This window comes from Mus caroli, chromosome 17, assembly GCF_900094665.2.
Source record: "Mus caroli chromosome 17, CAROLI_EIJ_v1.1, whole genome shotgun sequence".
Classification (NCBI taxonomy): Eukaryota; Metazoa; Chordata; class Mammalia; order Rodentia; family Muridae; genus Mus; species Mus caroli.
Window position 1 is genome coordinate 31,113,322 of NC_034586.1, and position 11,314 is coordinate 31,124,635.

The 11,314-nt window shown below is 48.2% G+C and overlaps 1 protein-coding gene and 1 long non-coding RNA gene across 2 annotated transcripts in view; one reads left to right on the plus strand and one right to left on the minus strand.

Annotated features, from left to right (window-relative positions):
• The window catches only part of LOC110312406, a 12,682-nt gene extending 11,648 nt beyond the window's left edge, over positions 1–1,034 (minus strand). The window contains exons 1-2 of the long non-coding RNA XR_002380052.1: positions 947–1,034; positions 247–413 (exon numbers count right to left, since the gene is read on the minus strand). This is a non-coding gene — a long non-coding RNA (uncharacterized LOC110312406). The remainder of the gene's footprint in view (positions 1–246; positions 414–946) is intronic.
• Positions 1,035–1,205: 171 nt separating this feature from the next.
• Positions 1,206–11,079, plus strand: LOC110283646 (H-2 class II histocompatibility antigen, E-D beta chain). The gene is made up of 6 exons (XM_021149051.1): positions 1,206–1,361; positions 5,480–5,749; positions 9,021–9,302; positions 9,920–10,030; positions 10,433–10,456; positions 10,753–11,079. Exons 1-6 carry the CDS (start codon positions 1,268–1,270, stop codon positions 10,764–10,766), a joined length of 795 nt encoding a protein of 264 aa, XP_021004710.1. The 5' UTR covers positions 1,206–1,267; the 3' UTR covers positions 10,767–11,079.
• The last annotated feature ends 235 nt before the right edge of the window (positions 11,080–11,314 follow it).

An 11,314-nucleotide genomic window follows, 5' to 3' on the forward strand; every position in this document is an offset into this window, starting at 1 on the left:
TCTCTCTCTCTCTCTCTCTCTCTCTCTCTCTCTCTCTCTCTCTCTCTCTCTCTCCCAGCACTTCAACTGAACCCAACCCTCATCTCCCCAGGATGCTCAGCCTCTGCTCTGAGTGTCTCCCTTGAGGACTGGGTTTTGGATAACAACAGGGATAACTCTGTGCTTTTGGGGGTGCCACTAAAATCAGTAACAGTTCAGGGGTCAAGCTGGAAACATCCCTTATGTCAGGACTACACCACAACTAACCTTAACTTTCCATTAGCTTGTTAGAATTTCCCTATCTGAAGAAGTGCAGACTCCACTGTCCAATCAAGAGGCTGAATTCTGCTTCGTCATCATTTACCAGGGAAGGTTGCTCCTCCAGGCATCCACAGAAGCACAGCCTTCAGTTCTAGAGATGGTGGCAACTTTCCCTGAAACAAACACAGTTCAGTCACTTTTAACACCTACACTACTGAGCTGAGGCACAGTAAGCGCCAGGCTAAAGGTGCCTGGCTGACAGTCTCTTTCTTCACCTTTGATCTCACACAACTTCAAACACGCAACAGCCTTGTTTAGGAAACACTCCCCCAGTGCTCAAACTGAGTAAAAGACAGACCATCCCAGAGCTGACCCAGCTCTGTGGCCTGATTAAAGTGTTTCAGTTGCAACTGGATCCAGCATTTAAAAGAGGAAAATAAATTGATCCTTTTAAAAACAATATGTCATTTATACCCAGAAGAAGTTATATGTGTATACAATGTATTTTGAGCCTATCCACCACCCACTACCTCCTTTCAGCTTCTTTTGGAACCTTCCAATAATGTCTCCCTCCCAAATTAATTTCCTCTTAAAACAAACAAACAAACAAACCCCCAAAGCAAAACCCTACTCTCCTTTTGTTTGTTTTTTGTTGTTATTTGTTTGTTGATTAGAGACAGAATCTTACTATGTAGAGCAGGCTGACCTTTCTAACTCACAGAGATCCAGCTGCCTCTGCCTCCTGAGTGCTGGGATATGAGGCATGGGCCAGCAGCCCAGACTGAGTATCCATGTAATGAAGAGAACTGCAAGTTTCAGAAGGGGACCTTCAAACTGAATCTCTAACTAGCAACTGATGATGCTAGACTCCTTTGATGCTGATTGGCTCCCAGCACTGGCCTTAACCAATCCAGTGGCATAGCAGTGAATGCCCTGTCTCTTATTATCTTAGCAATGAGTAAAGAGAATAAAGTTACAGTCTGAAGCTTGCCTTCCCCTCTGACTCCTGTGTCTCCTCTCCTGCAGCATGGTGTGGCTCCCCAGAGTTCCCTGTGTGGCAGCTGTGATCCTGTTGCTGACAGTGCTGAGCCCTCCAGTGGCTTTGGTCAGAGACACCAGACGTAAGTGCACACCTCAGGTGCTGGGATGCTCGGGGTCGGGGAAGGAAGGAGGTAACATCCTCACTGTCCAGGCCAAGTCCCTCGAAACTATTGATATCTTCTGTGAGCATGCACAGTCCTCACATGAACTCTAAACTATGTCCCCAAACAGAAGCCTGGATGTTTGTGCTCTCAGATCTGTGTGAGAGGCCGCTGGGTATCCGCCATTGCTTTTCAAGTTTCTCCCAGTAACATCTACACCTGCGTCACATTCCTTTAGGGCCCTGAGAAGATCGACCAATCGTGATGTTAAATTAACCTCTGGGACAGGCCCTGTCTTCATTGTGTTGAGATAAGCCAGACAAAGTGGTTTCTCTTTAAAAATAGAACTTCCTATGTGTGTTTCTATTCTACGTTTTATGTATGTTTTCTGTTGTTTTGGGACAAAAAGTAAAATATTGATCTAATCGGAAGAGGTGGTGTGGAGGTGTGGAGGTGTCATAGAGTCAAGAGGCAGTGAGGTCATCACAGGGAGATTCCTGTGCACCCTCTGCAGGCTGTGAGGCCATTGCCTAGCCACCTGTGAGGCGTAACCCAGGGCTTCCTCTTTCTCTCTCACTGACTCCAGAGCTTGTGTAGCTTGTTCCCATGCGGAACCTCTGCTGGGTGGTGGTTAGTGTTTCCGCTTGTCCTGGGAGCACACGGCAACTAATGCCGAGGGTCTTAGATCTGGAAATGACCTTTGAGATGATAGGCATCTGTGGGTTATTCTAAAGAACTGGAAGTCCCTTCTGAGACCCCGGGGCAGGTTAGACTGGTTCAGTGTTCATGTTCTGAACATGTCTGCATTTTGTTTTTCTTCAACATCCTCTGCCCTGAGCCCATGAAAAGGACCAGACTTCTCTTTGCATTGTATGATTCCTTCCTAGCTTCATGACCCACATATACATCACACACAGAAAAATCAACATCTGTGCTATGCACATGGGAGATAAAAGATGGGGTTATTGACACTGCTGAAACTGCGACCCTGGGCTGGAGAGATGGCTCAGTGGTTAAGGGCACTGGCTGTGCTTTCAGAGAGCCTGGGCTCGATTCCCAGCACTCACAGGGCAGCTCACTGTCTGAACTCCAGGAGTTCCAACATCTTTACACAGACACCCATGCACACAAAATGCCAATGCACATAAAATGAAAATAAATAATTAAAAAATAATCTGAGACCCCAGAATGCTGGGACTGTGGGCAAGCCCTCTGACTCCTCTCGGCTTTGGCTGCAATGTAAAATGTGGGAGAGATGATCTTTTTCATAGAGCTGTGTGAGGACTGGGAGGGATGACCATGTAAAGCATTAGGGTCCTGCTGCCACACTGTGTGCTTCCTCTCTGTAAGCTGTTCTCAAAGGGCAAGGAAGCTTCCAGATTGCCTCTCACCTCATTGCCACCTCCCACAGACCAGGATCCTGCCCTTGCATCATTTGTCACAGGGACCATTCTTATGACTTCCAGAATTGTCCTTTTTTTTTTTTTTTCCCATTTTGTCTTTTGTAAAAATCAAACCCTTTCTCCTCACTATCATCTGTGTTGTCTCAAACACAGGGACAAGTGATTCCATCTCTGAAATCTCTCTTAAATTCATGAGCCACAGTGATGACTGCTGCAAATACTTCTCAGGAAACACCAAACTTCATCCTACTGAGCGTGAGGTTGATAATGGCTGCTGCTCGCCTTTATTTCAGTTGCTTTTCACAAATCTCTTGTACATTTCTGAGTTAGATCAAGTATGAAGATGAAAAGATGTCCATCTGATGTGTCATCCTCTATTGAGACTAGAGGAGCTCACGTGATTGACCCACCAGAGCATGGAGACACGCCCTTACCTTTCCCCCGGGGATCACATTTGACATCTGGTTTGTGAATTCTCTGCATCTGTAAATCAGATAAGAGATTGTGGCTCAGTATTGGGATCATGGTCTCAATTTCCATAAACTTCTCCAGTTGTTTCCTCTTAGTGAAAAACAGACAGCTCCCATCAACTCCAAGGCTTTTGAGCTGAGGCTGCTCTTGGTCTCGAAAGTCTCATCTCTCACTGCTGCCCTCATGCCCTGTGCTCTGTTGTTCATGAACTCAGTGTTGGCATGAGGTGTTTGTTACCTCAGCTGAGATGTGCTCCCCACCGCCTTGTATCCCCTCTTCTGACATTTGCAGCCACCACCCTCTTCTGGCTCACATCTGTGACAGATCTTCACTGTCTGTCCCCAGGGTCCTTCCCTTCCCCTCCTGTCACTCAAAACTTCCTGTTAATGGAACTCCATTCCCTCCCCTCTTCTTCCCCAGCTCCATAGTTTAAAGCTCTGACATGAAGGGAGGCGTCAGTTTCTCCTCTTTGGATTCCCATGGGCGGTGCAGGCCTGCACAGGGAGGGCACAGGAAGATTTACTGTGTTCTGTGTGGTGTGTTAAGGAGCTTGACCCTGAGGGGTGGGAGGGAGGTGTCCTCTGAGCTGGTGAGTCCTGGTCTCCAGCTTAGCTCCAGGCAGGGCAGGGGTGGGATCAAGAAGGGGTATACCCCACTGGCCCCCTGTGCTGCTGGAATACAAGAGATACAAGGTGCTGCTCTTTGGGGAAGTGACCTGACTCTGGACACCAACACCTTTCTGTCCTGCATGGCCTGTGACAGGATTATTCTGTTTTCAAGCTTATATGAAAATGGATCACTTTCCCTCTTTGCTGCAGGACCAGCAGGACCAGCAGCAATGTCCAGACCTAACTCAGCAGGGGAGAGTTGTGCTGACCAAGAGCATGTGACAGGGAAGCCCACAGGACTGAATCCCTTCAGGACTGAATCCCAACACAAGGGACCACAGGCAGCTGAGGTTGGGGGTGTGAGAAATAGTCTCCCCAGGGAAGAGCACAATTGGACAATTGGTTGTCCAATCTCAAATAGCCCTAAAAGATATTTACAAGTAATATTATACAGATGGAGAAGGATCTATTTATGTATTTAAGAATGAATATATATACATATATATATTCATTCTTATTATTAGAATTAGAAATTATTAGTATTAGAAAATACTCAATTAGGACCCCCCTCAAATCAAACAAACAAACAGAATGAACAAATAAAAGTGACAAAAACATTATATATATGTATATATATAATTTTTATATAAATAAATAAATTTTATATAAATACATATTTATATCTATATATATCTCAACAATTAATGACAAAAGAGGCCATGAATTTGAAAGAGAACATGGAGTTGTATATAGAAAGTTTCAGGGGGAGGAAAAGGAACAGGGGAAATGGTTGAATTATGTGACAGTCTCAAAAATAAGAGTCCTACTGGGTATGAACCACACTTATAGGCAGGCCCCTAAGCCCAGCAGTAGATGTCCCAACAGAAAGCAAATTCAGTGGTGTTCTTGCAGTATTTTAAAATTTTATTTATTTATTTATTTATTTATTTATTTGCCTTGCAGATCTTTTGCTTATATATTATGGTTTCAGATTTTTGTTTTTTTATTATTCCTTTGTGTTTGAATGTGTGTGTCTGTGTTTCTTAGTTTGTTTGTTTGTTTTTGTGTGTGTGTTTTGTCACTTTTTGTTTCGTCCTGTTGGTTTGTTTGTTTGATTTGGGGGGGGGGCTAATTAAGTATTTTCTAATGTATAAGAGAACCAAGTGTGGCTTTGGGTGGTCGGAGAGGTGAGGAGGATCTGGAAGGAGGGAGTGGAAACTGAAGAGAATCTATTGTATGAGAGAGAAATTCATTTACAAATCAAAGCGGAAGAATCCAATGGGAAATAAAATGGCCACTCGACCTCTCTGTCGCTCGGGACCTGGAGGTCGTAATGAGGGTTAAAGAAACGAGGGGGAGAGGACTGAGGGAAGACTGTCCAGTCCCTCCTGGGAATAGGGGCCGGGTTCCCCGAGTTCCTCCCTCACTTCACTGGGTAACACAGCTGTAACTGTCCAGCCTGGGGTGGAGCTGGGGCGTGTGTCCTTCTGCCCTGTTAGTTGTGGTGACCTCAGAAGTGAGCAGGGTAGAACTTGGGTCTGGTCCGTCATTCGGGCAGCTGAGAGGGACTCGGGCATCTTGTCGGCAGAGAAGAAGATAATTCTTGTCTCCACAGCACGGTTTTTGGAATACTCTACATCTGAGTGTCATTTCTACAACGGGACGCAGCGCGTGCGGTTTCTGGAAAGATTCATCTACAACCAGGAGGAGAACTTGCGCTTCGACAGCGACGTGGGCGAGTACCGCGCGGTGACCGAGCTGGGGCGGCCAGACGCCGAGAACTGGAACAGCCAGCCGGAGATCCTGGAGCAAAGGCGGGCCGCGGTGGACACGTACTGCAGACACAACTATGAGATCTCCGATAACTTCCTTGTGCCGCGGAGAGGTGAGACAGGACGGGGTGGGTGGGGCGGAACCACGGTGAGGGTGGGGCGTGGGGAGCAGCAGAAGGCGGTGCGCATGTGCGCAGGAGCCGCAGGGAATGCTGGGTTCCCTGCAGCAGGAGCCACAGGCGCTTTTAGGCAGCCTCTTGGCTGGGGAACGGAATTCATCCTTGGCGCCATTAACTGCTGACCTCTTCACTGGCCCGAGCAAAAAGTCAGGACTGCCCAGGACAGCGACCCATGAGTGAAAACTGCAGTAAACATACTTTCACCTTAAGCAGGAGGGCTAGGAGAGGGGTGGGCAGAGGAAAGGAAAGCCGCACCCCAGAGAGAGGTCGTCCGTCCCCAAAGGGAGAGTAGCACTGACGGGGACCTACCTGCCCGGTGTGCCGGAGTCCTCAGCCAAGTACAGTTTTGAGTCTCAGGTTGCAACCCATTTTTTTTTTTTTTTGCTAAAGATTTACTTTTCCTTCTCCTCTCTCACTTTTTCCCACCCCTCCCTTCTCCTTCTTGCTCCGGCCCATAGGTTTTTGTTGTTGTTGTTGTTGTTCCTCATTTCGGATGGTTGTGAGTCACCATGTGGTTGCTGGGATGTGAACTCATGAAGAGCAGTCAGTGCTCTTAACCACTGAGCCGTCTCACCAGCCCCCTCCTCTCTTGATAAGAGAGATACACAAGCTGGTTCGGCAGGTGCCTTGGGCAGACATTAGCCTTGCATTTTAAAATTATCGTTAACAGCTTACAATAATTTAGTAGCTTTCTTAAGACAAGGACGCTTGGTTTTATACCTGTACGGTTTGGGCCTTAAAAATCATGCTTTAAAATGAAGCTTTTACTATTAAAATTTTTAGTCCTAGTGCAGTTCACAGAGAGACTGGTAATTTTGCTGATCCTACCGTATTATAGTACATTATTATAGCATTGTAGACCACTGTAGTTGTTGTGTGACTTAGTTTATCCAAAAAGCTATAGCATAAATGACAGATTTCGCTGTCAGTAAGGTACTGAAAACACCTGGCAGCCCTCTGTAAAGATGGCAATGAAGCCATGACTTTCCCTTAACACAGATGACACAGTCAATCATGTGACTGCCCTTTACCAAGATGGCTACAAAGCCTCGATTTTTTTTCCCACAACAAAGATGGCGAGCACTCTTGTCTTTGTGCTTTCCTTGTGTTTTTTTACTGTCCTCCTAGGACATAAAAGACTTGGTAGCGGGTGGCATAGTCATGTTTGGCTTGCACCTCAAGGTCACATCCTGTCTTACTGTGTCTAGGTTTGCTCCGGTATATGGTGCTGTTGTTGGCAGATAGCTATGGGCAGGGGAAGTGGATATGCCCAGCGATTTATTCTTTTCCACTGCAGTGCTCTGCAGCTGTCCACCCGGGATGAAGACATGCTACCACACAGGGGCTAGGACAGGCACACTGAAGTCAATGGCAGTTTCCACCACTGCAGCTGCCACTCAGTGCTGCCAACACTGCATAAGGACAGGGAGGTCTCATGAGGGTGTCAGGGGCTGGGTGGTGCCTGGATCCACATGTGTGCAGTCACTGAAGCTGGGACAGAGGTGTTACTGTAGATGAAGCCAGAGCTCAGTTCCCCAAAACCTGGATTTAGGGAAGTTCAGACTGAAGCCTGTATGTCTGCAGTTTTTAGAAAATCTGGCATTTTGAATGGAGGCAATGTCCAAGACCAACCTAATTTAGATAAATGTTGCTGACACATCCTTTGGGTGTCTGGCTATTGAGGATTTAGACATTGTATGTATTATTTGAGCCTTTCTGGGACCCAAGGGTGGGCTGCCTTCTGCCTGCTAGCCTGGGGTAGTACTGTGGTTCGTGGTGGGGTAGGCTCAAGTCAACGGTGTTTGAACTCTTCCCTGATGAGAAGAAAAGGCCTTTGTTTGGGTCCTTGAGTGGCCAAGGCTCTTGGCAGAGTGCCTGAGAAGTGTGTCAGGCCCTGGAGGAGGTAGAGGTTGGGACCAAAATGGATTTCCTAAGTCTGAAAGGTCAGGGTTGAGATGTTGTAGGTCCACAGCCGAATTAAAGCTAATCTTGGGCTTACTTAGCTCACACTTCTTTATGCTTCTCATAAGTAAAGGAAGTCAGGACAGGAACTCCAGCAGGGCAGGAACTTGGAAACAGGAGCTGATGCAGAGGCCATGGAGAGTGGGTTGCTCCTCATAGCCTGCTCAGCCTGCTCTCTTATAGAGCCCAGGACCACCATCAAGGGATAGCACCTCCCACAGTGGGTGAGTCCCTCCCCCATCAATCACTAATTAAGAATATGCTCTAAAGGCTTGCCTACAGCCCAATCTTGTGGGACATTTTCTAAATTGAGGTTCTTTCCTCTCAAGTGACTTTAGCTGTGTCAGATCAACATAAAACTACCCAGGACAGTGTGTGATGTTGAAACCCCCAACCCTGATTGCACGACTCAAGGTGTGGGATCACAACCCCATCTGCACAGCTCAAGGTGGTACGACAGCTTCTTCACTCAGCTTCAGAAGATTGTAAAGAGATCAACCGAAAATAACCAAAGAAAATGAAGGCTTCTATGAACTAATTTTAAGGGATTCCCCATCCCTTATTTACAATAATGGGTCATGTGAATGTCTGTTATGATTTGTTGCCTAGAAAAAAGCACACACAAAATGAAAATGGCTTGGCTTCTTCAGCTGGGAGGGGATCCTCGCTCAGCACTGCCATCTGCTGCTTGTCCACTGCTTTGCATGGGTCAGGGTGCAGACTGCAGCTCAGCCCACAATTCCTGCAGCTCACAGTCTGGCCCCTGCTGATGTGACTGTGAATCCCTGTTTAGCCGACATGAAGAGAGTAATGATGTCAGATAAGGCAAAGTTAATTTAGAGTTTTGCCAAAACAGATGAGAAAGGAGTAACACTCAGTAAGTCTTCCTGCCTCACACACAGAACCGTCACAATCTACAGACAAGAAGAGACAAAACCCATGTGCTATACACACAGGATATGTGGGTGTCACTTAGCTGTTGGTTAAAGTATCACAGCTGAGAGGAGAGCCTGTTTCTCCCTGCCTGGAGCTTCACCTCCAGGTGGTGATTCCTCCTGAGAGTGGAGCTGACAGTAAATTGTGAAAACAGAACCTGAATCCTGGGCAACTGTGTGGTAGAACCTTAGCCTGCCTGGATCCAGTCTGGATGGATGGAGGCAGACAGGCAGGCAGGCAGGCAGGCAGCCTACAAGGAGGACAGCTCCACCCTCATGGCTCCTTCTCACCTCTCTTTCTCCTCTAGTTGAGCCTACAGTGACTGTGTACCCTACAAAGACGCAGCCCCTGGAACACCACAACCTTCTGGTCTGCTCTGTGAGTGACTTCTACCCTGGCAACATTGAAGTTAGATGGTTCCGGAATGGCAAGGAGGAGAAAACAGGAATTGTGTCCACGGGCCTGATCCGAAATGGAGACTGGACCTTCCAGACGCTGGTGATGCTGGAGACGGTTCCTCAGGCTGGAGAGGTTTACACCTGCCAGGTGGAGCATCCCAGCCTGACCGACCCTGCCACGGTCGAGTGGAGTGAGTGGTAACTTCCAGACTGTGAATGCCGGCCCGGGTGGGTGTGGTTTATCCCTGCCTGTCAGCTTTCTCCACCCACACACTCTTTCCACTGGCTTTGTGCTGTCCTGCCTTTCACCATGGCTTACAGGGTAGGTGCATGAAGCTTCTACAAGCACAGTTGCCCCCTGGGAAGCAGTTATGCCCCCATAGACTCATCTGAGCCTGCCAGTGACATAACAGGTCCTGGAATCTTCTTGGCCCCTGCTGCAGCCTCTGCCACTGGCTGGGTTGTGTTCCTCCTCCTGCTGCTGCTGCTGCTGCTGCTGCTGCTGCTGCTGCTGCTGCTGCTGCTGCTGCTGCTGCTGCTGCTGCTGGACAAGGAGCAGTGCAGGGTCATGGCTGACCTCAGGGACATATAGTCATAGCTCTGCCTTTGCTACTCCTCAGAGCTCAGCAACTTCCTGTCAGCTCGGCTCAGGCCTGTTTGGTTGGTTTCTCAACATGACCAGGAATGTTGACTGCCAGATCTTCTAGAACACGCTTCTTCCTTGGGCTCAAAGCTCCGAGTCTCAGGGGTCCTGAGTGAAAATGGGATTTGGGCTAAAACCCTCCAAACCTTTGGCTTCCTTTCTCAGAAGCACAGTCCACATCTGCACAGAACAAGATGTTGAGTGGAGTTGGGGGCTTCGTGCTGGGCCTGCTCTTCCTGGGAGCAGGGCTGTTCATCTACTTCAGGAATCAGAAAGGTAAGGAGCCTGGTGGGAGCCCCGACTCCATAGCATTTCAGGGAAAAGCCATGGCTTTGTTCTCAGGATGCCATTGGCCCTGTGACCTCAGGTTTCATTGGATTCTGAATGCAATAGTCTGTGGTTACTTGATTTGACCCTGAGGAGGGATAACACATGGGAGAGTTAAGTTGATTCTGGCTTGAGACCTGAGGACAGAGGAAGACTGGGGGGAGCCAAGGGCACTGCCGGTGACTGAAGCTCCCTAAGCCCCTCCCTCTGTCCATGCTCCTCTTGGTTCTGTGTGCTCTGGGCAGTATTACCAGAGGAATCTCAGGTGGCAGCTCAGAGTCTGGGTACATGTGTCTGGGGACAGATCTGCCTTCATGCATGTAAGCATCTATTTTATTCTCTCTTTTCTAGGACAGTCTGGACTTCAGCCAACAGGTAAACACCCTTCAGTCTTCTCTCAGAGACAGATCTGCTTTCCCTACAGTATGGGGGCTGGGGTGATGGACTCAGGGCACAAAATGGGGAAGACTGAGATCCCAGGGTTGGCCAGGCAGTTAGCACTGAGCCTTGCTCCCTGCGCTTACTGAAGCCTGTGCTCTGAAGCAGCAATGACTCGGGGCATGAGAAGTTCCTCTCTGCTCACTGCCATGCTGTAAGGCGAGGCCTGAAGCAGTCAGAGAAGCCACTGCAGAGTGAGGTATGGAAGCAGCCCTGTCCCCTGTGCTCTACAGGACTCCTGAGCTGAGATGAAGTAACAAGGCTGAAGGAAGGAGTTCCCCCCGTGTCTCCATGCCATGAAAACATGTCCTGCTTGGCCCACATTCCTCCAGAGACACTGCTCTCCCAGGACCTGGCTCCTCCTCATTCTCCACCCTGGAGATCTGTGCTCCTGATGGCTGCTTATCCCTGACCCAGGCCTTGCAGCTCCCAGGACAGAGGCCCCACTCTTCACATCCCCTGTCCCCTTTTGTCCCTTGCCTTTTGTCTGGCACTTCTGAGCCAGTCTGCTGTCATATGCGTTCTTACATTTTTCTCAAATAAACAAAGAATGAAAGTCATCTGCTTCATAGAGTTTCAAGCAGAAGAAACAGTAAAAAGAAAGACAGGACCCACTATAAGACACTGTTCATGCATAATTGTAGATGCCAGCAGCTACATGAACTGGGTTCCTGAAAGCAAAGCTGGGGCTGTATGGGGGGTGGTGGTGAGAGAAGAATGAGACCAAGTCAACGTTTCTGATGAAGGTCCAATGTTTACATTCTGAATCTGAACTTAAAGGCGGGGGACCCATCC

Excerpts from the sequence above, each read along its gene's own strand:
- LOC110283646 (XM_021149051.1), top strand. The coding sequence starts at position 1,268 with ATGGTGTGGCTCCCCAGAGTTCCCTGTGTGGCAGCTGTGATCCTGTTG. Across the intron at positions 9,303-9,919 it reads CCCTGCCACGGTCGAGTGGA|AAGCACAGTCCACATCTGCA; the intron begins GTGAGTGGTAAC and ends TTCCTTTCTCAG. Across the intron at positions 10,031-10,432 it reads CTACTTCAGGAATCAGAAAG|GACAGTCTGGACTTCAGCCA; the intron begins GTAAGGAGCCTG and ends TCTCTTTTCTAG.